This window comes from Aythya fuligula, chromosome 15 (assembly GCF_009819795.1).
Source record: "Aythya fuligula isolate bAytFul2 chromosome 15, bAytFul2.pri, whole genome shotgun sequence".
Classification (NCBI taxonomy): Eukaryota; Metazoa; Chordata; class Aves; order Anseriformes; family Anatidae; genus Aythya; species Aythya fuligula.
The window spans coordinates 12,758,335-12,785,568 of NC_045573.1; the positions used below are offsets into that span (position 1 = coordinate 12,758,335).

At 59.2% G+C, this 27,234-nt stretch overlaps 1 protein-coding gene across 1 annotated transcript; it reads left to right on the forward strand.

Moving 5' to 3' along the window:
• On the forward strand, positions 1-27,130 carry ABCA3 (ATP binding cassette subfamily A member 3). The gene is made up of 31 exons (XM_032197389.1): positions 1-58; positions 4,186-4,278; positions 6,333-6,597; positions 7,216-7,343; positions 7,469-7,634; positions 8,821-9,080; positions 9,940-10,056; positions 10,653-10,773; positions 11,223-11,396; positions 12,083-12,264; positions 13,206-13,352; positions 13,881-14,010; positions 14,532-14,686; positions 14,895-15,050; positions 15,369-15,579; positions 15,891-16,041; positions 16,669-16,767; positions 17,466-17,658; positions 18,446-18,749; positions 19,030-19,303; positions 19,543-19,747; positions 20,176-20,395; positions 20,638-20,796; positions 21,596-21,768; positions 22,212-22,346; positions 22,494-22,688; positions 23,287-23,474; positions 23,596-23,766; positions 23,868-24,055; positions 24,146-24,219; positions 24,763-27,130. Exons 2-31 carry the CDS (start codon positions 4,225-4,227, stop codon positions 24,892-24,894), a joined length of 5,127 nt encoding a protein of 1,708 aa, XP_032053280.1. The 5' UTR covers positions 1-58; positions 4,186-4,224; the 3' UTR covers positions 24,895-27,130.
• The last annotated feature ends 104 nt before the right edge of the window (positions 27,131-27,234 follow it).

A 27,234-nucleotide genomic window follows, 5' to 3' on the forward strand; every position in this document is an offset into this window, starting at 1 on the left:
GGATGGCGGCGGCGCGGGCGCGGCGCTGAGGCCGGAGCCGCCCGGCCGGGGGGTGCCGGTGAGTGCGGGACCGGGGGGGGGGGGGCTCCGACCCCATGGCCGAGCCCCAGCAGCACCGGGAGGGTCCCCAAGGGGGGTCCCCATGGGGTCTCCGGGAGGGTGGCGGCGCCGCCGCCGCCGCTGCTCGTGCCCGCTGCCGGTGCTCGCCCTTGGGGAGCGGGGAGCGCCGGGGGCGCGCACGGTGGGGGCCGCCCCGGGAGCCGCCGGTGCCGGTTCGCGGGGGCGCGCGTCGGGGTTCGGGCTCCGTGCGCACCGCAGTGCGCTGGGGCTGTCGGCTGCCGGGCGCACGGCTCCTGCGCTTCCTGCAGCAGCGAAACGGGAAAGGGACGGCAGCAGCCGGGAGCTGGCGGCTCGGGGCAGGCGGTCCCGGAGCCCTGCTGGAGGCAGGATGGCCGGGAGGTGTCGGAAATGGCTCCCGGCTCCCAAAAACGCTGTGCGCAGCTTGCCCCGTCCAGCCCGGGACGTGGCTGCCGGCACCGTGCCCGGCCCCGGCTGCTGCAGCCCCCCCCAGCCTGCCGGGGATGCTCCCTCGCCGAGCCGGGGGGAGAAGCGATTAAAAAAAAAAAAAAAAAAAAAGCCCCGTCTGCCATTTCCAGGCCGCGTTCCTATGGCAACAGGGCAGCAGAAGAGCAGAAATGAGGCGAGGGAGCTGAAATAAGCGCTGCATGGCCTTCACCCGGCCCTTCGGGGCGATGGCAGCGGGGTCGGGCTGTGGCCACCGTCCCTGCCCGTCCTCCTGCCCCGGTCCCAACCCATCAGGTCCTCGTGGGCAGGAGGGTGGCCACGGGGCCAGCCCTGTGCTCAGCAGGCTCGCTGTCCCTCGGGGCTGCGGTGCAGAAAGCGGGGGCTTTTTGGGGAGGTGGAACTGGGGGACCACACGTTCCCCAAGCTGGCCGTGTTCCTGCTTCCCCTGGGCTAGTTGGTCCTGGCTGGCAGAGCGAGCGCTGAGGTCAGGCAGGAGAGCGTCTCTAGAGGTAACCTGATCTGCCCCGGCACCGCGGGGTTGCAGGTGAGTTGCGTGGTGTCCTCCTGCAAGGTACACGCGGTGCCTCCCATGGTTGCACGGATCCGCCTGTGCACAGCCCCGCTTCCCAGGGACGGCCATCCCGCTGGATCGCTGCATCGAGCGGCCCCAGGAGCAAGGCTGGGGCCTGCTGGGGCAGCAGAGCTTGCCTAGGGAGCACCTTCCAAAAAAAAAAGGCTTTCCCTTCAGGTTTTGCACGTTCTGAGTTGAAAAAATCATTTCTGGGGATGCTCAGAACCTGGGAAACCATTTTTTTTTTTTTTTTTTGCACTCAAGTCTGTAAGAGCAGCCCTGAGCGCCTTCCTGCTCTTGTTCCGCAGCCAGCAAACGGTTCGGTGTGGGTTTTCTTGGGGCACTTCAAAAAGGGTGGGCAGATTTGATTGGCAATACTGGAGTTTTCCGACGTTGCGTAGCGTTGGCGTTACCCAAGAGGTGCTTGACACTTTCTCAGAGAGGTGAGAGCCCCGCTGGGAGCAGCAGCGCCGCACGGGCACTCAGGAGGTGTCCGAGGGTGCGGCAGGGCAAGCAGCAGGTAGGTCGCTGTCGGATCGCCTGTGAGACAAAGGAGCAATGGTTTTGGTCGCCTCGATTCGTTCCCAATGCCCTTTGAGGAAGTGCAGGAGGAGGTTTTTGTGTTCAGGTGGTTCGTGTGGGCACGCGGGCGTCCTGTCGTCTGCTTTGCTGCGTGTGGGGCCGGAGGGGTCCCGGCCCTTCCCGTGGCATTTCTGCTACGGTGTCACCTGGGGCGGAGAGGGCCTGGGATGGGCTTTGGTCTGTTTTAACCGAAATCTAGCAGCAGCCACCTTGGCAAAATCCCCTTTGCTGTTCCTCCCCTGCCTGCTGCCTGGGAGGGGGGTGTCTGACGGGCTCCTTCTGGAGCTCTTCTTCTTTTTCTGGGTTACTGCGCAGAGCAGGACAGTCTGGCACAGATGTTGCTTGCTGCTGCAAGAATCGAACTTCTTTGTATCAAACGGTAAAAAAAAGCAGATGGTTTTTTGCTCAGAGCTTGCACCTGGATTTTGATTCAGGGCTGGACAGAAGTGTGCCAAGCCAGGAGGACACCTGGAGGGCTCGGGGACCTGGCTATGTAGGGCGGGCTGGCCAAATGGATGCTTGTTGCTTTATCCACGGATCCGTGTGGATTTTAACCCGCTCTTGCTGCTGTTCTGATACTCCCAGCTGCTGGTGCTGTGCTTGTGGCATGTTTTTACCCAGCTCCAGCCGGGTGGGTCACTGTCCACCCCCTGGCCTCGTTGGGCTGCTTCACCTTGTACTCGCAGCTCTCCGCCAAGGCTATGGGCGCTATTAATCTCTGGAGGCCCAGCTGTCTGTGGGTGCTTTTGGCCTCAGGAAGCAATCACAGTGGCAGCAGCCCGGCCCCACTGCGGCCAGAGGGAGGAGGAGGAGGCGGCTGTCGTCGCGGGGGCAGCCGGGTGAGGCACGGAGCAGCGTGGCCGCCCCTCAGAGCCAGCTTTCCCGTGTCTGCAGGCGATGCTTTTGTGCAGCGTCTGCTGAAAACACAGCCTGCCTGCCTGCCCGCCTTTGCTCGCACGAGTGCAGCAAGCCTCCGAACCCGGGGAGCTGGTGCTGTACCCACCAGAGCTGGAGAACCTGCTGCCGAGCATCTCCCGTGCTATTTCTGGGAGGCAGCGTGTCCTTCCGTGTGGCTGCCGGTGCTGCCAGCCCGTGGACCAAGCCGTGAGGCTGGGGCTGGAGCACGGGGCTCCTCGTGGCAGAGGGCACCTCCGAGGTGAAGCTGGGAAGAGGGGACTTGCTGGGCTCAGCCTCCGAGCACAGCAGGGCTGTTGTTTGGCTCAATAGCTCCTTTTCCCCGATTTTGTGGTTTGCGTTTCCCGGCTCCAGTTGCCGAACGTGATGTGATGAAGTGAGTTCAGCTGCCTGGCACAAGACCTTTGAGGTCAGGGATTTGTGAGATGATTGTTTGGCATTTATCCTGAGCTGCTGGCGGGGCCGTGCTACCTCCTCTTGTCTCGTCGGCCCAGGGTCAGCCGTGATGCTGGCTGGCTCTGCTCGTGCTGGGGCTGACCCCCTGCACTGGGGTGATGGGGTGAGTGCCAGCACAGCTCAACTCCTGCCGGGGCTGGAGAGTTTCCTCGGGGAACCCCTGCGTGCCCTCGGAGGGATGGCTCAGCTGGAAGCAGGAGGGGGGCTGGTGAGTTCCTCCAGAGAGGGGAACGGCTTGGGTGCAGCACCCTGGGGTGCTGACCTCTCTCCCCTGTGCTTTTCTCAACCTTGCCTCTCCTCTGGGACAAGAGTTTGTTCTGGGCAAGCAGTGCTCCCGTTGCACAACCAACACTTCTGCCGCCTCGCGTCGCGGGAGGCGGGGGCGCAGCCTGAAACCTGAACCAAAGGAACGGGCGACAAGTGCCTTCCTGGCCAGCCTCGGGCCGGTCGTGGTGCTGTAATCCTGTGCTCACACCCCTTCCCTACAGCTTTTCCCTGCCTGAAGGACCCCTACGAGGGGGTGCAGCTGCCCGAGCGCTGGCTCCCTTTGCACAGCAGCCTTCGGGGTGGCTTTTAGAGCCCTGGGCAGCAGCGTGCTCGCCCAGCGCTGCCCGTGGGGCTCCTGCCCTGCTCCGTGTGGTGGGTGCAGCGCCCCGGGAGCTCCATGGGACGTGGCTGCAACACCTCCTGGTGCTCTCAGGCTGGGTTTCCGAGCAGCAGCCTCCCTCGCTGCGTGTCCAGATGCTTGCAGCTGCCTCGAGGCCGTGCGGATGGCTGGGACCAGATAGCACCAGAAACCCAAGGCGCCTCTGGCTCTCGAGGGCTCCTCGTGACCCTTGGGGAGGGAGCACTGTGGTTATTTTCCACTCTTTCGGGGCTGAGCCGGTTGTTGCAACATCGTCCTGGGAGCGGCGATAGCCACCCTCAGCCTTGCTGCCGACGCCTGGGATGCTTCCTGGTCTCCTCACACCATCATCATCGTCAGCTCCTGGCGCTCCTTGTGGCAAAATGAAACCCTGCTGCCCTGGGGGGGCTCAGCAACCTCTGCCCCACCACGCAAGCTCCTGGGCCTTGGCGGTGGGGAGCTGCCGGGGTCTGCGAGGGCACCGTGCTCACTGCTCTCTCCTCTTCCTCAGAGTCCTGCGAAGCGGCGGCGGTCCCCGTCCGATGGGAGGATGGTTGTTCTCAGGCAGTTTGGGCTGCTCCTCTGGAAGAACTACATCCTGCAGGTAGGCCGGCACGGCGCTCCTGGGGGGACACTGCCTTTGGCACTGCCAGACGTGGTTACATCAGAGCTTTCCTGGCGTCCTGGTTCTTGTGTTTCTGTGTCAGGGCAGGCGGGCAGGGATCAGCGCCTCCCTGCCTCTGTCCCCATCCCCTCGTGCCCGCATTTCCCCATTTCCCTCGCTTCTGAAATCAGGCAGAGTTCAGCTTCCTTGCTCGTGGACACGATAACCCCCGTGCCCTCCTGTGCGGCGTGGCTTTTCTGAGCTATCTCCTTACACAAATCCTTAAAGGATTTGGCAGGTCCTGAGCAGTGTCTGTAAACCGCGACCCAGATGGTTTTACCCCATTACTCTCCGCTGTCCTCAGAAGCAGCTTTTAGGGGTGCGTGGGCTGCCTTAAACCACCGCTGTCCTGGCACCTGCTCCCAGCCCAGCTCTGTGCGTGGCAGCCCGCTAATTATGAGGGATTTAGGGAGCCTGGAGCTCGCTGCTCATCCTGCTGCCAGCCTTGCCCAGCAGAGTGGCAGCAGGAAGGGGCTGCAGCCCCCTGGAGCAGCGTGGCCGTGCCTCTCACCAGGCCGGGGCAGCATGGGAGGAGGAAGCAGCAGGCTGGGCAGCTTCAGTCCCCATTTTGCACATCAGCACTTGGGTAAAAGTAAAAAGGGGGCAGAGGGGAGGGTGAGCTGGGCTGCTGCCTCGGCGCTAGGAGCAGGGCCAGCTTGCAGCGTCCCACCAGGAGCATCCCCTCCCGGCACAGGGAGGGGAACACACCTCCACGTGGAGCTGGGTGTTGGGGTGGGGGCACGCAGCTTGCCCCGGGCTGGCAGCAGCAGCCGTTTGTGGTGGTGGCTGTGGATGGGTGTCCCTGGTGCCTCTGAAACACGGCAGCGTGAACGACTTCCGCGGTAGCAAAAGCTCGTGCTGGTAAATGCGCATCAGCCGCCAAGTTCACGGAGCCAGGCAGCCCTTCTGGAGAAAGTCCAAGGGACTATTAGAGGGTTAATATGGTAGTAAATCTGCAGGAGGCAGCTGGTCTGCGAGAGCTGCATTATAAAACCATCAGACAACTGCAACACTCGCTTCTACGAGCGTCTCCTTTGGAACGCTCCTTTTCCCTGCCAGCCCAGAGCCTCCGCATCCCTCCTGCGATGCCAGGGCTGACTCCGTGCTCCTTGCTCTGACAGGCTGCCCAACTTGCTCCTTTTTCCCCTCCCGTCTGAAAAATAAATCCTTCCTCCAGTCTGCAGAGAGCCTGGGAGGTTATAACTTGCTGGGCAGCGCCGCTCAGGGGCTGATGGTTGTGGGTCTGAAGGAGCTGCTGCAGAGCACGGGGCTGGAGCAGCGGGCAGTGCAGGCAGGGCTGCACCCAAAACACCCCACGGTGCCGCGGATCTCACCGGGGCTTGCTGGGCCTGGGTGCGTGCAGAGAAATCTCAGGAGCCGTGGCTGCAGCGAGTGAGGTCGGGTGAGATGGGTTTGCCCTGCCTGTGGGCAGCTCGGGCTGCAGGAGGAGGCGCTCCTTGCCCCCGCGCCGCAAACCATCCTGCACGAGGCTGGGCGCCTGCCAGCAGAAATGGAGGAGCCCCATTTTAAATGCTAATTAATGCCCAGGCTGAGCACGTGCTTGCTGGCAGTTCGTTTTTGAAGTCTTGCGAGGCAGCCCCGGGGGAGAACTGAGGGGCTGGAGGGTGGTGCTCGGGCTGCCTGGGACGCGTGCTGAGCTCAGGCTGACTCTAAAGGCACGCGGCTCAGAGCCGGACGGAGGTTAGGGAAGGGGACAGGAACCGCCGTGGCTGGGAAGTCCTGGGAGGTGTGGGAACCTCCTCGGTGCAGCCGTCAGAGCCCGCTTGGCCTCGTGGTTAACTTGGCTGCTTCCTCCGTTGTGGCCAGCTGCAGGAAAGCCCCGGCTGCGAAACCTGCGCGGCTGCAGGCGCTGCAAGGAGCGCTTCGGGCACTGGGGTTTGCGCACCCTGGTCGTCGTTGCTGCACTCTCTCTGCTTCCAGTGTTAACATCTCGGTGTGGTTTTTGTGCTCCCCTCCCCTTGGCCTTGCTGCAGAAACGGCAGATTTTGGTAACGGTCATCGAAATCTGCCTCCCGCTGCTGTTTGCTGCCATCCTGATCGCGCTTCGGCATCGGGTGCACTCCATCAGCCACCCCAACGCCACCATCTACCCCGCCGAGTCCGTGGATGACCTGCCGGGCTTCTTCTACCGCCGGCACCCGAGCAACCCCTGGGAGCTGGCGTACGTCCCCTCCAACAGCAGCGCCGTCAGGAGCATCGCTGAGGCGGTGGAGAGAGCTTTACCCATCAGCATCCGAGGTGAGCGGGGCCAGGCCACAGCTCGTGCGTGGTCGCGGCTCCATCCTGCACCACCGCAGTGACGTGGACGGGGTGCGATGTCCTCGGCTTCATGGGTGCCAGGGCAGCGCCTGTGCTCTGACGGCCGGGGTGAGGAGGTCTCCCAGAACAGCCCTCTGCTCAGCAGCCTGGTCTTACAGGGAACAGGTAAAGCAAATGAGGCTGGAAAAAAGGGCATCCAGCTGGACGAATTTAGGCTTCGTCAGTCTGCCTTCCACCCTGGGACCAGAAATTCTCGGACAAACTTCTATTCGGTTAAATACCCACGCTCAGTTCCAAGGATGCCTCGGTTTTGTCAGAACGTCAAGGCAACGGTTTTCCTGTGTAAAGCTGCAGGGTTTATTTCTGATTTTTGTCACATCTTGTTGCAGTTTCTATCTAGAAAAATGCTGGCTTAAAATAGTTGAAGAAAGTGGCTGTCGCTTCCCTAAAGCTGAGCATTTTGGAAATCTCCTTGCACAGAAAATCTTAGCACTTCGTGTTTCAAACTGAAAATAACGTTAGGTTTTTCTGTGCAAGGAGATCTAACTTCTGCTCCCTGAGTACCGGCAGCTCACGGCCCGGCTTTCCTCCCTGCAGCTCAGGGCTTCGCCTCGGAGAGGGAGTTTGAGGAGTACGTCAGGGTGGACAACCGCTCGGGCAGCGTGCTGGCTGCTGTCGTCTTCAAGCACCGCTTCAACCACAGCACAGCCCCACTGCCCCTCCAGGTGAGTGCTGCGGGACCCCAGGGACAGCGGGGCTGAATGCAGCCCCCGGCACCTTGCTGCTCCCAGGACGGGTCCCAAAATCGCCCCTTTGAGGTCGGTGCGTGACGTGGTCGTCCTCCCCGCAGGTGGACTATGAGCTGCGCTTCAAGTACAGCCCCAGGAACGCCCCGCGGAGCGAGCAGACGGGCCTGAACCCCAACCTGGACCGCGACTGGCACACCAGCTACCTCTTCCCACTCTTCCAGCTGCCCGGCCCCCGGGAGGCCAAGTTTGCGGATGGGGGAACGCCAGGTGAGGCCGCCGGCAGGTCTGCACTGCTCTGCCAGGCGAGGAGATGGGCGTGTGGATGTTCTTTTCTATTTTTAAATGGGTTACTGGAAAATATATTTCAGGGTCCAAACTATCTAGGATTTATCGTGCTATTTAAATGCTTAAAATAGAGCAATTCTGTGGTTTGAGCGCGGGTTTTTAATGAAAGCCAGACCGCAGCCTGAGCAGGAGGCAGCGGCCACGTTGCTGGAACTGGCACCAGTTTCAGACCAGCCCAGCTCTTGATTTTGGGAGCTTCCTTTCTGGCTGTGAAAGGGATATTTCCCCCAGCCTGGTGTCTTCTTCCTCCTGATTTCATGGCGACATCAAGAAAAAGACTGAAGGACTGAGAAGGCAGGCAGACTGTTCTTGCTCACAGAGTGTAATTAAAACCAAGCACAAGAGAACAATACCTGCTAGTTCAAATATCTTGCAGGACGGGGTGACCAGAAGCTGGGATCAGTTCTCTCACTACAGTGTTTGTTTAGCAACTTAGTTAATATATAACATCGACTAATCTCATATTCTCACCTTTTCCTTACCTGTCTAGCACGTTTTAAGCAGCCAGCTTTCAAAATGCTCGCTTGGGGCATTCTGAACAGAATCTGAGTCTCAATTTCAGTAATGTGGCAGAAATCCCAAGTGACAATAGAACAGTTAAAAAAACAAAAAAAAATCTTTCACTATTTTCTAACACACAAAATTTTTAAACCAAATGTGTCCGTAATGGGATATATTCTTCCTCACCAAAACATACTGTAGTTTCCCATGTTCTTGGTTTACCAAAAAAAACAAACAAACACCACAAATAAACTCTGCTCGGTGGCATTGTTGATGGTTAACGATGACCGAGAATCTTAGACAAATAAAAACGTGGGCAGAAAAAGGATTGCAGGTTATTTTGAGGATCTCTGCTAGCTGCTTTTAAATTATGATTGCTAAAGATTTAAATTCCTCTGATTTAAATCTTTCCCAGCATCTGCTGGAATGATAGAGGGTGTTTTCATAGTAACGTTTCCTTCTGTTATGAGCTCTCCTTATGTTTCCTGCTCTTCCCAAGAAATCCCTCCTTCTGTAAAGGCTGCTTCTCTTCCAAAGGCGCCGTGCTCTTCTCTACTTCCTGGAGAGCACGCGCCCATCCCTACTTTATGGTGTTGTTGCCGTGCAGGTTATATCCGAGAAGGTTTCCTGGCAGTGCAGCATGCTGTGGACAGGGCCATCATGCAGTACCATGCCAACGCCAGCGCCGCCAGCCTGCTGGAGAACATCACGGTGGTGGTGCAGCGCTTCCCCTACCCGCCCTACGTCAACGACCTCTTCGTCCTCGCCATCCAGAACCAGCTTCCCCTGCTGCTCATGCTCAGCTTCACCTACACCTCGCTCAACATCGTCCGCGCCGTTGTGCACGAGAAGGAGAAGAAGCTGAAGGTAATGCAAGGGTCTGTAGGCATCCAGACAGGCCTTGAATATCTCCAGAGAAGGAGACCCCACAGCCTCCCTGGGCAGCCTGTCCCAGTGCTCCGTCACCCTCACTGTGAAGAAGTTCTTCCACGTGTTGGTGTGGAACTGCCTGTGATCTATCTTGTGGCCATTACCCCTTGTCCTGTCCCCACAAACCACTGAAAAGAGGTTGGCCAAATCCCTCTGTCTCCCACACTTAAGGGATTTATAACCATTGATGAGATCCCCTCTCAGTCTTCTCTTCTCAAGGCTGACCAGCCCCAGGTCTCTCAGCCTTTCTTCATAGGGGAGATGCTCCAGGCCCCATATCATCTTTGTGGCCCTCTGCTGGACTCTTTCCAGGAGATCCCTGTCCTTTTTGTAGCGGGGAGCCCAGAACTGGACACAGCACTCCAGGTTAAATCCCCGCTGGGTTCAGAGCCAGCACACAGGAGTCAGGGAGGCTCAATGGCAGCGGGATTAGCAAGGCACTGTGAGGAATGTCGCTAATCCTGATGCTGGGACGCGGCTCTGCGCTCCGCTTCCCTTGGTGTGAGGGTGCTCGGAGGGGCAGCCCACAGAGAGGCAGCTCTTGTGGGTGCAGATCAGCATGTGGGAAACGGGACTTTTGTCTTTCCAATTTGGAACCCCGTGTTTCCCTGCTGTGGTGTGTGGGCAGGGGGGAGCTCGGCCAACAGCTCCTGTGGGGCACCCGGGGCTGCCACCTCCCTCGACAGTGCTGGGGGGCAGAGCGGTCTCCACCTCTCCACCTCCCCTTGCCGTGGCCCTGTTCCCCTGCCCGGGAAGTGTGGCAGCAGCCCCGGGTGACGGCGTGACCTCCCTGCAGGAGTACATGCACATGATGGGGCTCAGCAACTGGTTGCACTGGAGCGCCTGGTTCCTCATGTTCTTCCTCTTCCTCCTGGTGTCCGTGTTCTTCGTCACCGTGCTCTTCTGTGTCAAGGTGAGTGTCTGCCCTCGGGCCAGAAGCTCTGCGGTGCCGGGGCACGAGGGTGACAGGGCTCCTCTGCCGCGGGCTGGGCTGTCCCGGTGACCTGGGACTCGTCCCCGTGTGTCACAGAGGCTGGAGTTGGCCTTCTGCTGAGCTGCGTGGGCACAGCTGGAGCTCTGTGGGTGAATGCACATGGAGGGCAGCCAGGAGCCTGTTTCAGTTGCTCCCAGCTTCGGGGTGTTGCATCCACAGCCCCAGAGCTGCCTCTCACAGCAGCAGTGAGCTGCCCAGGAGGCTGGGTGGGAGCTCTGCGGGTGCAGGCACTGTCCAGGCAGGGCCATCCCACCACTCAGGGCTGTGTCCTCGGCACCTTGAGCTCTCCTCTTCTCACATCTGTACCACAAGAAGCAGGAGGCGGCAGTCTGGATGCAGAGCAAGGCATCCCCTGCCTCATAGACCCTGCATCACACGAGGACAGCCCCCGTTTCCTTCCTCTGGACTGCTCTGGGAGGGTCTGGGTGTCTCCACCTGCCTCTGTTTGCCTTTACCCCACGGAGGACACCAGGCTCGCAGTGCCAGCCCCACGCCTGACCCCGTTTTCTCGGCAGGTGAGCGAACAAGGAGCGGTGCTTACCAACAGTGACCCCACGCTGGTGTTCACCTTCCTCGCCATCTTCTCCATCTCCTCCATCTCCTTCAACTTCATGGTGAGCACCTTCTTCTCGAGAGGTGAGTTCCTCCCCGCCCGCCTCCTCACAGGGCTGGGTGGGTCGGCCATGCAATGCCAGGGGGGTTGTGCTGTAAGACCTCTGATTAATTTTGGTTGGGAGGGAGTTCTGGAGGTCAACAGTGTGTGCTAAGCAGGGCCAGCTCCAGAGTTACATGAGGTTGCAGAGGGCAGCGTGTAGAACAACTTGTTTTGTCGTGTGGAGGGAGGTTCTTTCCTCCATTTTTTGGCTGCGTTTTCCACACCGTGCATTGGAAGTGTACACTGGCACTTCCCAAACCAGACAGGCTCATGTGTTAGGGCCTCGTCCAGCTGCTGCAGCCCCCGCGTGCACTGGGTTGGGCAACTCATCATCCTGCCCCCCTTGTACAAAAGGTCCCAGTCTCTGTGGATGGAAAGTTGTTGGGAAGTTGGTTGATGTTTTCCCTCCCTCTTTTCTCTGTGCTCGCAGCAAATGTTGCGGCTGCTGCTGGCGGCTTCCTGTACTTCTTCTCCTACATCCCCTACTTCTTCATCTCACCTCGCTACGACCTCATGTCCCACAGCCAGAAGCTGGCGTCCTGCCTTATCTCCAACGTGGCCATGGCCATGGGGGCACAGCTCATCGGCATGTTTGAAGGAAAAGGTGAGCACGTCCTTCGGTGCGTCAGAGCTTCCTGTGGTGGGTCGGGACAGGCTGGCAGGTGGTTTGAGGGGCAGAAAGAAGTCAGGGAGAAGCTGTACGAGAGCAGGACGGGTACTTTCTGGATGCTCCACAGCTCTTGTCAGAACCAAGGCTCTGCCCTCTCCAAACCCATGCATCTGGCAGTCACCAAATGGAGTCTATGCTTTGCACAATGCTGTTGCATGCCGCTTTGGTGGCAAAGTTAATTCTGCTCCTAGGGATGGGAACTTACTGTGTTTCCTCTCCATTTTTTAATTTCTACATTAGTAAGAATCCTCTGTTGGTTCCAGCAGAGGCAGCATTTTTGCAAAGTGGTGGGACTAAAAGAAGGCTGCAGGGATGGAAGGGCAGTGGCCGGAGAGGAGATGGTTTCTTCTCAGGGCAGTTATGGAGAATGTGATAGAAGAAGTTTGGTGATGTGTGCAAGGGACAGGGTGGGAGCCTCCAGGTTTAGTATGCTTCTGCTACGTCTTTACGTATTTGAAATGGAGGTTGTCGGGCTGTGCATGTGCTTCTCATTATGGAGCACTGAATTAGGGTCGGGGGTGCTATCTTGCAGCCCTGGGAACACTTGCTGCTCCCCTCCGTCCTTCTGGGGGTGAGCGAGCGCCCTGGGCAGGGGTGAGCAGTGTCCTGTGTCACTGCAGGGACTGGCATTCAGTGGAGGGACCTCATGAAGCCCATCAGCGTGGACGACAACTTCACCTTGGCACAAGTCCTGGGGATGCTGCTCCTGGACTCGGTGCTCTATGGCCTGGTGGCCTGGTACGTGGAGGCTGTCTTCCCGGGGGAGTACGGCGTGCCGCAGCCCTGGTACTTCTTCCTGACGGTGAGCACTGCCTGCACACCCTTTCCAGCAGGACTTACAGTGATATTTTATATTACTCAGTGATGTTTTATGGTTTGGGGCTGTGCAGCAGGTCAGACTAAAGCAAAATGGTGGCACCACCAGCTTCCAAAACTGGGGGGCCTGCAGTGCATCTGCGGTCAAGGGTGATGCAGCCAGATTTTTGTCTATGACCTGCAAGACATAGTTCTTCTTGTCTTTCAGTCTTTGTCCCAACACTTCTTGGCACGCACAGTGTTGCTAACCATGTCTCCATGCCCCAAGCAAAGGCATTAGAGAGAAGACCCAGGTGAGGGTCAGCAAACACAGTCGCTTGAGACCTCCCTGAGCAGCAAGGTGCAGCGGGGTCTGTCCCGTGCTGTCACCGCTGGCCTGGGGAGGCTGCAGCTGCAGGGCCAGCCAGTTGTCACCCGTCGGCTGTGCTGCACTCACTGCCAGGTCTGATGTCACCCCAGCCTGTCCCCGTGGTGGTCACTGCAGCTCAGCTGCTTGCTGAGAATTGCCTAAGCTGCACTGAGACATTGCTTCTGATTGCGTGAATGTTGGGAGGCTTTTCCTCCTCCCCTCTAAATCCCCTTATCCCAGCATAATTGCACTCGAGCATCCGACTTCCTCTTGAAGCTAGACCCACGCAGAGCTCTTGGTGGAGCAGAGATGCAGGTGTTGGGATGGTGATTTGGGGCAGAAGGCAGTAGTACCCCAGGGCAGCCCTGTGCTGGGCACCTTGGTGTGCTGGCACTCAGATGCCCTAGGCCCGGGAGTTGCTGACTTGCTATTTACACAGGGTTTTAAGGTCCTGGACATTTAATTCCTAGAGAAGCAGGTCAAAAAGGGTGTAACTGCATCAAGTGGATCCCAGGCCTTTTCCATTTAGAGCATACAGGGTTTTGGGGGCTGATTGTCTCTCTGCCTTCTCCTGTCAGCCCTCATACTGGTGCGGGCGCCCCAGGACGGTTGTGGGAAAAGAGAAGGAGGAGGAGGAGGACCCTGAGAAAGCCCTGAAGAGCCAGTACATCGAGGAGGAGCCTTCTGACCTCGTGTCAGGCATCAAAATAAAGCACCTTTCCAAGGTACTGCCTTCCCGTTGCCAGTTCTGGTCCCATGCTCTCCCTTCCCCCGTGCTGTCTCGGCGTTCGAGCAGTCCCCGGCCGTGCAGTTCCTGCAAGGAGCAGCCAGGTGTGGTGGCCAGTGGGAGCACAGCTCAGGCCTTTTCCCACAACCATTTGTCAAGCGATCTCACAGCACCCTGAGCTCACGGGGTGCCTTGATCCCTGCTCTGGAAGGGCAGTAGGCATGGCCTGCGTGGTGGTCCAGGCAGAGCAGCCCCGTTCTTCCAGCACAGCAGGCCTGCAGGGCTCTCCGTCCTGGTCCCACCGGGCTGAGCTGTGCTTGCCCATGCAGCAGCAGTGCCCGTTGCACCTGGTGCTTGGTTTTCTGAAAGCTCCCACCTCTGGGGAGGTTCCCCATCACTTACTGCCCTCTTCACCCAGGGGTCTTCAACCCCACGTGAGCATCACAGCCTTGGGCTGCCTGGAGGGCGCAGGCCTGACAGCACTCGGCGTGAGTGCAGCATCAGCTCAGTAAGGTGATCTCTGCAGGTCTTCAGAGTGGGAAACAAGGTGAAGGAGGCAGTCAAGGACTTAACGGTGAACATGTACGAAGGGCAGATCACCGTTCTGTTGGGACACAATGGGGCTGGGAAGACCACCACTCTGTCCATGCTCACAGGTAGGGGCTGTGTCCTGCCACGGGCAGGAGCAGGGGGTGTGCTGCCTGCAGGCTTGCTGGGCAGGGCTGGCTGGGGAAGGGGAGCTGTGTGTCCTCTCTGAGCCTGGAGAGGGTTTTGCCCTTCCTTAGAGCACCTTGGGTTTGCTGAGCTGTTAGCTGGGGACGGCAGGGTGTTGGGAGGCACATCAGTGCCTGGGGGAGATGGAGGGAGCCTGGGGGATCGGCCTGAGGGTGTCCTCTGGAGGGAAAGGTGCCTGGAGTAGATCGCAGCCAGCACTGCAAGGAGAAAGGCTCGCTGTAGGATGGGTTGCTGTGGGCTTCCTGCACACACAGCAGCACCAACTTTGCCTGTGGTAGCCTCTCGGCCTCCCTTGTGGGTGGGAGGGAAGAGCTCCATGCCCCAGCCTCAGTGGGTGCCAGCTGGGCAGCACCTGGGGGGGCTCATGGCCACGGCAGGGCCCTGCCCTTTCCTCCAGCTCAGCCGGGCAGGCTCAGCACAGGTCTGCTGCTGCTCCTCACAGGTCTGTACTCCCCGACGAGCGGGCAGGCGTACATCAACGGCTACGAGATCTCGCAGGACATGGTGCTGATCCGCCGCAGCCTGGGGCTGTGTCCCCAGCACGACGTGCTCTTCGACAACATGACGGTGGAGGAGCACCTCCACTTCTACGCAGGGGTGAGCCTGGTGCTGGGGCAGCCTGGGGCTTGTGGTACAGCACTGCATGCTGCTCAGCATGCAGTGTCAGCCGGCCAGCGAGCCCCTGGGTGTGGAGCAGGGGCCGTGATGGGGTTTAGCAACTGGTTGCTGGCGAGGTGGGAAGGGTCTCTATCAGGAATGCTTGCCCCTGCTGGTGTACCTAGCCCTCTTTCTCCTTGTCTGGCAGCTGAAGGGGTTCCCAGCCTCCAAGTGTCCCGAGGAGATCAACCACGTCCTGCGGATCCTGAACCTGGAGGACAAACGCCACTCGCTGACCAAGGCGCTCTCCGGAGGCATGAAGCGAAAGCTCTCCATCGGCATCGCCCTCATCGGGGACTCCAAGGCAAGCATCCGCGGTGGGGCTTGCTTTGAGCCTTTCTCCCCGGGGCTTTTTTTGCAGCTCTGAGGTTGTCCCTCACTTGTTGTTTGCTACTGGAGATGCAGGGGCAGTGAGGAGGTGGAAGCACTGCCACGAAGGGAAGCAGCTCTGAGACTGATGTCCTGAGGCTGCAGTGCAGCTCTGCTGCCTGGGAACTCCCCCAGACAAGCCCACTGCATGCACGCTGGGGGCTCAAGGCTCGTGGGTCCCAGGTTTACCCCTTCCACCACTGCTGTGCCTCTCCCAGACCCGTTTTGACCAGCGCCCATCTCCCATGCACAGGTGGTGATGCTGGATGAGCCGACATCAGGGATGGACCCAGCCTCTCGCCGAGCCACCTGGGACCTCCTCCAGCAGCAGAGGAGCAACCGCACCATCCTGCTCACCACCCACTTCATGGACGAGGCCGACCTGCTGGGGGACCGCATCGCTATCATGGCCAAGGGCGAGCTGCAGTGCTGCGGCTCCTCGCTCTTCCTCAAACGTAAATACGGTAAGGAAGGAGCAGGCAGGCTCTGCTGGAGTGTTTGTCCTCTTTCTGCCTTCCCGTCACGCTGTTACGCCTTTCCTGAGGCCCATACCCTGCTTATTTCTCACAGCTAGTCGCTCAGAGGTGGCTGGTGCTGTGAAAGCTTTGCTCCTTGGCTTGCCTTCAGCCCTTCTCGCTGGCTTTTGCATTGTCTGCAGCCCACACAAAGCCAGCAAGGCCCTGCGGTGCCTTGGCAGCCCCTTTGGCAGCCCCTCTCTGTGCTCCAGCACTGAAGGGCCAGGTCTGGCTTACCCTCTTTTTTCCCCTCTTCCCAGGGGCAGGATACCACATGGTGATGGTGAAAGAGCCTTACTGTAACCTGGGGGAGATCTCCCGCCTCATCTGTCAGTACGTGCCCAACGCCACCATGGAGAGCAACGCCGGGGCAGAGCTGTCCTTCATCCTACCCAAAGAGAGCACCCACAGGTAATGGTGCCACCTCCTGCTCTCCCTCCCCAAGTGGGTCCCCTGTCCCCACGCACTGGGGGATCTCTGCTCTCTGCATCTCCTGGGAAGCCGCAGGTGTGCGTGAGCCCGTGGCTGCAGTGCTGGTCCTGGGAAGTCGAGTTGGGTTCCTCTTCTCACTGCAGTCCCCCCCTGTGTCTGCTGGCACGTCACTCTCCTGCCACCGTGCCTGTCATGCAGAAACCGCCTGGGCAGGGTGTGGGAGGCTGGGGGCATTGGTTTCTCTGGATGGGGCAATGGCATGAGGGTGTCTGAGGCTGCCTGTGACAAGGGAGAACAGCAGAAGACGGAGACCAGATGCTGTTCCTGGGGATAGAAGGACACCCAGTGCTGCAGGCAGCCCTGATGCTGGCTGCAGGACTCAAACCATCACTTTGAGTTCTCTCATCCTCTTCTCACCTGTGGCTGTGCTGAAATCCAAGCCCCAGGGTGTGCCTTTGGATGGGTGCTGCACTGCACGGCTTTGTCTGCCATCTGTGAAACCACATCCCGGTGCCCCCAAGCAGGGGGATCTGCCCGCTGGAGCTGGCTTTTGTCTGCAGCAGAAGGGATGAGCAGCAGAGCCTGACACCTCGCTCGTCCTTCCAGGTTTGAGGCCCTGTTCACGGAGCTGGAGCAGAAGCGTGAGGAGCTGGGCATCGCAAGCTACGGTGCCTCGGTCACCACCATGGAGGAGGTCTTCCTGAGGTAGGGGGACAGGGAGCTGGGCTGTGGTCCAGCTGGTGGGAAGAGCAGTGTGTGGGGGCACGAGCTGGGTCCTCCATCGTGAGCTGAGTCCCCCCCCAAGAGTGGTGGTCAGGGACCCTTCGGGGCTGGCTGCGCAATCCGTGTGCCTTAGTCATGACCTGCAAGAGTTTTCCAGAGGGTAATGGGACTGGGACCATGCAGCGTGTGGCCAGGGGTGGCCTGGGCTCTGTGAGCAGCACTGGGACAGTCCCAACAGCCGTCTTGTGGCACAGCCCCCATGGGCACCAGCAGCAGTGATGTCCAGCACAGCCCCCCAGCTCTCTGGGCTGGAAACAGCAAGTCCAAGTGTAGGTGTGAAGTCCCACTAAGTCATGTTTTAACCTTTTCCCTGCAAAAACAAACATTAGATTTTTAATTGATTAAAAAACAAAAACAAAAATGCAGTTGCAACTGTGGAAGAAGCTTCATACAGGCAGCACCTTTCTGCCACGGGCCCTTCCCAAAGTTCTGTGTCTGAATGTCCAGACTGGGGGAAAAACATCTGCTCTGGGGAGAGAAGGAAGGTTGGAAGGCTCAATCCAACGCAGGTTGCGGTGGGCTCTCCACAGCACACATGGGTTTTGTCTCCTGGGTTTGGCTTCTCCAGCTTGATCCCGTCTGGGTTCTCCTCTCATCCTCCCCTGTCCCTCCTGGTGCAGAGTTGGGAAGCTGGTGGACTCCAGCATGGACATCCAGGCCATCCAGCTGCCTGCTCTGCAGTACCAGCACGAGAGGCGTTCCAACGACTGGGCCATGGATGACTCCAGCAGCCTGAGCGGGATGACGGACATGACAGATGACAGCGGAGCGCTCATCACAGAGGACTGCTCCAGCATCAAGCTCAACACCGGGGTGAGTGCTGGGTGTCGGGGCCCCAGGCACAGGACCTCGGCAGTGGGGTTACCGGACGGAGCCCCCCACAGCCCTGTCTCACCTTGTGTGAGTTGGAAGTCGCTAGTGGAGAAGTGGAATCCTAAACTTCAGCACAAATTATTTTAAGGGTCGCTTAGGGTTGGTCACTGCCAATCTTCACATTAATCCCGTGCTCTGTAGAGGTGCCACCTTGTGAAGATGTCTAGGTGATCCCAAGTGTTTCTCATCTGCTTTTGCTACAGCCCTTGGCATTTCCAGCAGGGAGATGAGAGAGGCTTCTTTCCCTCGCTGGGTGTTCCAGATCTGCTGCAGTCCTTCATGGCCCGCTGCCTACATGCCTGTGATAAGTTGCCCTGTCCTTCTCAAGGGCATGTCTCACACTAGAGGGAGAAAGATGTTTATGGTTTAAAAAGTAAAGAAGGCGCTCACATGCGCTGGGCTTGGGAGCTCCGGGCCTCTCAGCTGCCTTGGCAGGCAGCCTTGCCACAGCAATCCTATTTGAGAACCTCCCGTGCTGAGAGTTGGGCTGAGGTGAAGGCCATGTCTGAAGCTGCTTTTCTGAGCCCTTAGATCCCAAAGTGGATTCTGAACAGCTGACCAGCTGCACCGAAGTCAAGCAGCTGCCCTGCTAACCCCTTTGCTGCAAGCAGCTGGTGGCACAGCCTGGGGGCTGGAGGGGGACCGGGAGGGGGCTCTGGGCTCGTTCCCTCCCCAGCCGTGCGTGGTGGTGCTGGGCCCGGTGCTGACCTGCCTTCTCCCCTGCCAGTTCTACCTGTGCTGCCAGCAGTTCTACGCCATGTTCATGAAGCGAGCCATGTACAGCTGGCGCAACTGGAAGATGGTGGCAGCGCAGTTCCTCGTGCCTCTGATCTTCACTGCCTTTGCCCTCATCGTGGCCAAGACCTTCCCGGGACCCAGGGACTCCTCCCTGCTGAGGCTGACGCTGGAGCCCTACGGCCAGACCATTGTGCCTTTCTCCGTACCGGCCACCTCGGCTCTGTCGCAGAAGCTGGCAGAGCAGTACGTGGAGCTACTGGATGCCCAGCGCCAGTCGCCGCTGGAGGTGCCGGGTGAGGCTTGGCAGGGCACCCGGGCAATGCCCAGCGATGTGTGCGGGGGCTGCAGGCTTCTCTCCTGCCAGGGCTGGGGTCCCACTTGATGCACCCTGTTGCATCCTGTCCTGCACAGGAGGGTCCCACAGCGGGCTCCTTCCCCTCCTCACCCAGACAGAGCTGTGTTTTCGGGGCTGAGTGGGCCACCAGGGCTGGCACTGCCTGGGGGTTTCTCCAGGTGGCCCCGGTCAGCTCTCGTTGCCTGGAGTCCGCTTGTAACAGCGGTGGTGTTCGGCAGGTGGCCTGGAGGAGTACCTCATCTCGAGAGCATCCGAGGAGGGGGGAGCCTTCAACGAGCACTACATCGCTGCCGCCTCCTTCGAAGGAGCTGGAAACCGCACGATGGTCACCGCGCTCTTCAACAACCAGGCCTATCACTCCCCCGCCACGGCCCTAATGCTGGCCGACAACGCTGTCTTCAGGGTGCTGGCAGGCCCCAATGCCTCCATCACGGTCACCAACTACCCGCAGCCCCGCAACATCACCGAGAAGGCCAAAGACCAGCTCATGGAGTACGTCCGATTGCGCGGCGCTTCCTTTCCTGCTAGGGTGTCTGTCAGGGTGGCTGGAGGTTTGTGGTGTGCCAGGAGGGCTGTTTGTGCCCTCATCCCACAGAGACGTGCTTTTTTTGGGGGCATTCACTAGTGTAGACTCCATGGGAAGCACGGTGAAGGCGTGTTGTCCCCATGCGGCCTCCGTGTCGGTCTGTCAGGCTGTTCCTGTTCTAACCAGCCCCGCTGCTCTCCCACAGGGGCCAGACCGGGTTTGCCATTGCGATCAACCTGCTGTACGGCATGGCCTCGCTTGCCAGCACCTTCGCCCTCCTGCTGGTCAGTGAGCGGGCCATCAAGGCCAAGCACGTCCAGTTCGTCAGCGGCGTCTACGTGGTCAACTTCTGGCTGTCCGCCCTGCTCTGGGACATCATCAACTTCCTCATTCCCTGCGCTCTGATGCTGGTAGGTCGCTTCTGACAGCCCAACGCCCTCCTGTCTCAGTGAAACCCCTGCAGCTCATGGAAAGTTGCAGGGATCTCCCAGATGAGCTCCGGGTGCTTATTGTGGATCCTCTGGGAGATCCGGGATGTGTGTTGGTAGAGCCCAGCTCCCCTGATCCAGGTCTGTTGGGTGCAGCGGGTGTGGGCACTGGCCCTAGAAAATCTGACGTGTGGGAGCATGGAGAGAAGCTCCCTGGATTCACCCTTAGGCATCAAAATCTGCAGGAAGAGGGCTTTCCTTGGGGACGGGCATGGGCTGCTGCTGCTGCCAGCAGGAGCTGTGTGTGAGCAGGTCCCTGGTCAGGGTGGTGCAGCCTGGGCCATGGAGGCAGGATGGCATCGCTTGCAGTCAAGACAAACATGCGCTCTCCTCACCTTGCTGTGCCCCAGGTGATATTCCAAGCCTTTGACGTGCAAGCCTTCACGCAAGACAGCCACCTCGTCGATGTGATGCTGATCTTCCTCCTTTACGGCTGGGCCATCATCCCCCTTATGTACCTCCTCAGCTTCTTCTTCTCGGTGGCAGCCACTGCCTACACCCGCCTCACCATCTTCAACATCCTCTCGGGCACAGCCACCTTCCTCGCTGTCACCATCATGAGCATCCCAGGTGGGTGGCTGCCCTCTCTGCACACCCAGCACTGCACCCTGCAGTCACCGAGAAGACGCAGCCCCTAAAGGGACTCCTTCACACTTAGGCTCTAGGGCCACATAGCAGAAAACCCCCCAGACAGCCCCTTCTCACCCGTTAAGCAGAACAAAATGTGTTGTTTCTCCTTCTGAGATGCGTCAGGGTCTTTCTCTAAAAGCAGCTAAATCCAGCCTGTTGATCCTCCTCTGGTCCTCTTTCAGAGCTGGGCTTGGTGGACCTCTCCAGAACCCTGGATAAAGTCTTCCTGGCCTTACCCAATTACTGCTTGGGCCAGTGCATCAGTGACTTCTACCAGAACTACGAGTTCATTCAGTTCTGCACCTCCTCTGTTGAAGCCATCTTCATCTGCAAGGCATTCAGTGAGTCTCTGCCTTGGTCCTGGCTGGCCCCTTTTGGGGTTCTCGGTGGGGCTGGGGGGGCTGGGAGGGCTGGTGTGGGTCCAGCAGGGCTGTGGGCAGCTCTGGTTCTGTTCTGGAGGAAATCCAGCTGGAGTTGGAGGGGTGAGCTTTGCTCTGCATGTGCCCTGTGGCAGCTGGAGGTGATGGAGTGGGGTTTGAGGTGGGGATGGGGCTAAAAAATCCACAACAGCATCTGGGTCCCTGCTGTGGGGGTGCCTGTCCCCAGGGTGCTCCCAGCCGGGGCTTGGGAAGGAGATGCTCGCCTGGGGAGGTGGCTCCAGTGTCACCAGGCCTCTAACCCGACCTGGGCAGTAGCTCCAGGTGTCATTTTAAAGCAAAAACGGGGCAGCATTGGACACTAATGGAGTGATCTAGATAAGGAACCTTTTTTTCTTACTAATGAGAAGCCAGGAGTTGGAAGAGATCCACAAGGATATCGAGTCCAACTCGGGATATTCTTTGATTCTGTGATTTGGAGGAAAATGTGGACTGGGGAAAGTTTCATGGACTAGTCAGGAAAAGCCGGGTATGGTCCTGAACGAGTGACTCGGTCTCTTCTGTGTCTGTGCCCAGCACCTTGGTGCCAGATGCCCTCCAGGACCTGAATCCTCTTGTGGGAAGTGCTGGAAAGAGCTGTGGGCAGGGAGCCCGGTGGGGGTGGGGATGGGGCTGGCAAAGCTCACAGCTTTCTCTGAAGCTTATCTGCCCTTCCCCAGAGTGGGGATTGATCCAAGTTTGGTTTTGTTCCAACCCTGCTCAGATATCAGCTATCAAATGAACTACTTTTCCTGGGAATCGCCTGGGATCGGGCGGTACTTGACCTCCTTGACCATCCAGGGCTTCTCCTTCCTCTTCCTCCTCTTCCTCATTGAGACAAACCTTCTCTGGAGGCTGAGAACTTTGGTCTGTGGCATCTGCAGGCGGCGGAAATGGGTGAGCTGAAGCACGTGGGGGGAGAAGCAAGGTGCCCTTGTGACAAAGCAGGAGTCCCCGCCGGCTGGAGACAGGGCTGTGTCCCTCGCTCAGATCAAACCCAAATGCTGGGGGTTCGTGGGGTCACTCATGTGGTGGTTAGGGCTCCAAATTCTGCTTCTGCCTCCGTTTGGTACTCTGCATGAAGCGTCACTTGGCTGGGACGCTTCAGGAGCTGCAGCTCCCAAACCCCACAGGCTCTTGGCCTTTTTACCTCAGTCATCTTCCCTGGGGAGCAGCCGTGGGGCAGGTTGCTCCGAGGGGCAGGTCCTGTGGGACGTGTGGGTTGGAGAGGGGTGCCCTGGAGGTGGCTGATGGAGGGGGTGGCTCCTGCCAGGCCAGCCCAGAGGAAGCCCCTTGTCCCCCAGCAGCAAGGTGACGGTGCTTTTTGTCCCCGTATTCAGGTGGCACTGCTGAACAGGGTGTCCGTGCTTCCCGAGGACCGTGACGTAGCAGATGAGAGGAAGAAGGTTTTGGAGTCACCACCAGAGCTGCTGTCGTCTCTGAGCAGCCCCCTGGTCATCAAGGAGCTCACTAAGGTGAGGAGAGCGAGGTCCGTGCTGGGCATCCTGCTGGGAGCAGAGCCGTGCTCCCTGGGGGCTGGTGAAGCCCCCGCCAGCCTGGCTGTGCCGTCGGGCACCTGGCACGTGCCCTGACCTGCACGCTTGTGCTGTGCTCTCCCCCAGGTCTACGACAGCCGGGAGTCCCTGCTGGCAGTGGACAGGATCTCCTTGGCGGTCAGCAAAGGGGAATGCTTTGGTCTTCTCGGCTTCAACGGAGCGGGCAAAACCACCACGTTCAAGATGCTGACAGGTGATGAGAGCATCACGTCAGGGGATGCCTTTGTGGATGGCCACAGCATCCTGGCCAACATCAAGAAGGTACCGAGGGCTGTGGGGGCGGTGTCTGGTGTCCTGCTGGGCTGGGCCATCTCAGAGTGCCTCTGAGGAGGGCATGGTTGTGAGTGTCAGGGGTGATGTGATGCCCCAGGGATGTGGTGTTCTCATCTGGCTCCCTGTTAATTTGTTCACCTGGAATCAATCCCCTCTCTACTGGGTTAACAGATGGGAAACAAAGGGAAGCCTAACCTTGGGAGGGCGGCAGAAGCTTTAAAATGGGTTAGCTCTGCAACTGGGCATGTGAAAAATGTGAGTTAGTGCCCACGGTCAGACAGTGGTCTCCCTAAAACAAGCAGGAGAGATGCTTCCAAACCCCTGCTAGGTCTCTCCTTGCTGGGAATCGCCCACTCCCTGTGGCAAGGCAAGAGATAAGTCACAACCTGAAACACCCCGGAGCATGGGTCAGGGGTTTCAGCCCCATCCCTGGGTGCACCTACCCCGTCAACCCTGGACATCCCCATTACACGAAGCCCATAACCTTGCGGAGGTGCAAAGCGAACCTCTGGGGGGTGCCAGGACACCTCACGGTGCAGACCTGCTGCCGAGCTGACCCCCTTGGCTTCCTCTCTTCCCCCCCAAGGTCCAGCAGCGGATCGGGTACTGCCCGCAGTTCGATGCCCTCCTGGAGCACATGACGGGCCGCGAGACCCTCAGCATGTACGCCCGGCTGCGGGGCATCCCCGAGCGCTACATCGGCAGCTGCGTGGAGAACATGCTGAGGGGGCTGCTCCTGGAGCCCCACGCGGACAAGCTCGTCAGGACCTACAGGTGAGCAGGGACTCAAACACACCCCTGCGTGCCCCCACACCCTCTCCGAGGGGTCCTCTCCACTTTTCCTGGCGTGGTTTCTCCGTGCTCACGTCGGGCCCCTCTCCATCTCCCCCTGCAGCGGTGGCAACAAGCGGAAGCTGAGCGCCGGCATCGCCCTCATCGGCGGCCCCCCCGTCATCTTCCTGGACGAGCCCTCCACTGGCATGGACCCCGTGGCCCGGCGTTTGCTCTGGGACGCCGTGACGCGGACGCGGGAGTGCGGCAAGTCCATCATCTTCACCTCCCACAGGTGACTCCTCCGGGCAGGGAGGTTTTGGGGGTGCAGCGGGCAGAGCCGGCACGTCCCGGCGCCCCTGCCCCACTGAACGAGCCCCCCCTCCTGTCCCGCAGCATGGAGGAGTGCGAGGCCCTGTGCACGCGGCTGGCCATCATGGTGAACGGGCAGTTCAAGTGCCTGGGCAGCCCCCAGCACCTGAAGAGCAAGTTTGGCAGCGGCTACACCTTGCTGGCCAAAACGCGGAGCGACGAGGAAGGCGAGCTGCAGGCCTTCAAGGCCTTCGTGGAGAAGACTTTCCCAGGTACCGGGAGCTGCCGGGCTGGGGGCCGGGGGCTTTGGTGAGCTTCAGGAGTTTCTTAGCTCAGAGCCTCTCTCTCCTGGTCTCTCCCAGGCAGTGTCCTGAAGCACGAGCACCAGGGCATGGTGCATTACCACTTGACCAACAAGAACCTCAGCTGGGCACAGGTAAGGGGGTGCCGGAGCACGTCTCCTCCCTTTGCAGGAGGAGGCAAGGGTGGCTGGGGAGTTCACACAGTGTTCACACGCTGATTTTGCTTGTGTTCATCTCCAAGCATTTCCTGAAGGCTCTGCGACAGCAGGGCGCTGGAGGGGCTGTGTTTGGTCATCACGTCCATCTCCCTGCCGGGAGCACAGCATGAGGATCCTGTGAGCCAGCACAGACCCTCCAGGGCCTGCAGGGTTTGAGCCTCGCTGCTCCTTGCTGCTCCCCAGGGCTGCAGGCGGTGGCTTTGCAGAGCCACCAGCCCTGTTGGACCCCAGCCCAGGAAACGTGTGCGTTTTTTTAATGGGCTCGGGTACTCTGCTAAATAATGGTACTCTGCTAAATAATCCGTCTCCTGGCTTCTCACCACCCTCCTGCCAGGGAAGGTTTTGCTGCCCCGTGGTTTCCATGGGGAAAAGCTTTGCTCTTTCAGCCGCAGCCTGCTGTGGCTCTCCCCAGGATGAGGGATCTGGCAGTGACTGGTGCTGCTGTGCTGTCCCGTGCAGGTCTTTGGGGCCTTGGAGAAAGCCAAAGAGAAGTATCGCTTAGAAGACTATTCGGTTAGCCAGATATCCCTGGAGCAAGTCTTCATGAGCTTCACTCGCTTCCAGCACTACACAGAGGACAGAGGGAAATGAGCAAAAGCCCCCCGGTGTCCTTCTCCATGGACTGGCCCTGCTGCCTATACATAGTATATATAGAGACAGTAATTTATATATCAGCGTGTGTCTTAAATAATGTATAAATGTAAGAAAATTTTCACTGGGGTGGGGAGAGGATGGAATCGTACCCTCTGCTCTCGGGAACACGAGCAGTGCGTGTGCACGGGTGTGCGTGTGCCTGCGTGCGCATGTGACACTTCACTCGTCATCATTTGTCCCCATCTACAAAAAAAAAAAAAGCCCCCGAAGCTGGGGAAGGCACGGATGGGTGCAGGCAGGTGTTGTGGGCTGGGCTGGAGCTCCGTCGGCAGCGGGGCGCAGGAGCCTCAGGTCCCCACACACCCGTCCCGTCCCCCCCACACACCCTGCCCGGCACTCACACGCACCAGGAGGTTGCTTCATGGTCTGTGCACGCATGCTGAATTGTATTCTGTTCGCTGTTTTGGTTTGCTTGTGGTTTATCAGGATGCTGTTGAATAGCTTAGATCCAAAATGTTTGCTGGGTTAATTGGGGTGCTCTGTGGTTGCCCTCGGGGGCGCTTCGCCCTAGCTGGAGGGGACACAGAGGAGCAGCCGCGGGTTTTCCCCAGCAGCAAAACTCCCACTCCGAGCACGAGAGGTGCAGGGAAGGCAGAAAGGACAGGCTGTGTCTGCACAGCCCTGCTTAGTGCGAGCAGAGTGTGCTGAGTCGTCTCCGTTGGCACCAAAACCCCTGGTGCCACCACCCAGGCTCCTGGTGCCATGGCAAAAGGGAACCCCGAGAGCTCCTCTTCCTCCTGCTGCCCAAAAACCTCTGTGGATGTGGGCGAGCCGGGCAGCAGCCCGAGTAGAGTGCGAGGCCGTGCGGGGCTGGCACTGGGCCGAGGGAGGACACACCGATGGCGAAATGCCCAGCGCGTGATGAATCCTGCCCCGGGGCTCAGCGAGGAGGCAGCAATGGGTTGGAGGTGTTGCAGGCTGCCTGGGCATGCTGCCTGGCTCCGTGTTGCATCCATTAAAAGGGTGAAACAGCAGCACTGCCCTGGAGCCTGTGACACAGGCTGCAGGACGGGGCTTGGAGGCTGGCAATGCGTTCAGTGCGCTCGGGTCCTGCTGCTCTGCCCCCTCCTCACCATGCTGGGCTGCAGCCCCCGCTGAGCAAAGAGCCCAGAGGCAGCAATGGGGATTAATTTTGGTGTTTCCCAGCGTTGCTTTTTTTTGTTTGTTTGTTTTCCATACGTGTTTACTCTTGTCTGTCTCTAACTAGTCCCTGTGTCACCTGCAGGCAGTCCCCTTCTGGCTGGCTGCTCCGTGATCAATGCAGAGCTATTTGCACTATAGTAATACACACAATTGCACATACTAAATGAATTAATATTTATGGCAAGGGGTGCTGATTCCCTTCCTGTGATTGCATTGTCAGGGGTTGGGCTACGTTTTGGGTTGGGTTTTTGTTTCGTTCCTGTAACCAAATCGTTCTTTCCTGTTCCATCCTTCCCTTTGCCTACTGTTGTTGTTTAAGATGATGGTGCATCATGTTACTAAGAATTTCCCTGGATCTTAACCAAGTCTGTTTTTATTGGTGAGCAGCAGCCCCCCGGCACCTAGGAGCCCCCTTGGGCTGTGGGTGCAGGGGATCTGCTTGCTGGGAGCATCCCCGCACCACGCGGGGGATAATGAGGGAGCCAGGGAGGAAAACCCCAGCACCCCCGACCTTCCCCTGCTCTGAGCTGCTCAGTTGCAAGGAAAACGTGTGGTGCTTTGTTGGGCTGTCCTGGATCTGCCCAGAGCCTGTTGAACGTGTGGTGCCAACTGGGGGCAGAGGGAGACGAGTAGGACAGGGCAGAGCTGCACCCACAGAGGGGAGCGGTGGGGCAGGAGGGCTGGATGGCACAGCCACGCACCTCCAACACAGGTCCTGCTGGGGCAGGAGGGACCTGATGGGGTGCTGGGTGCCTGCAGGTCCCTGACACAGGACCAAGAGCGCTCCTGGCCTGTGCTGGAGCTGGCCCCAGGTGGGCACGGCCACCCTGAGGCACAGCCAAAGCTGTGGGGTGGCCCCCAGGACCCTGTCCCGCACCTCTCCTCCTGCAGGGCCGGGATGCCGGGGGTGCAGCTGCTGCTTGGCCCCAGGCAGGAGCAGCGGGGATTGGGGATGTGGCTGCTGTGCCCAGGGGGGCTGCAGCACTGTTCTTGTGTTCCCACCATAGGAATAAAACAGATTTTTTTTCCAGTGGGTGTCTGCTGGCCTCCTTCAGAGTCAGGGGCAGCTCCAGCCGGAGTCCCGTGGCAGAGGGGTGGGCTCCAGCCTGGGAAAGCAAGGGAACTGGGGGCTGG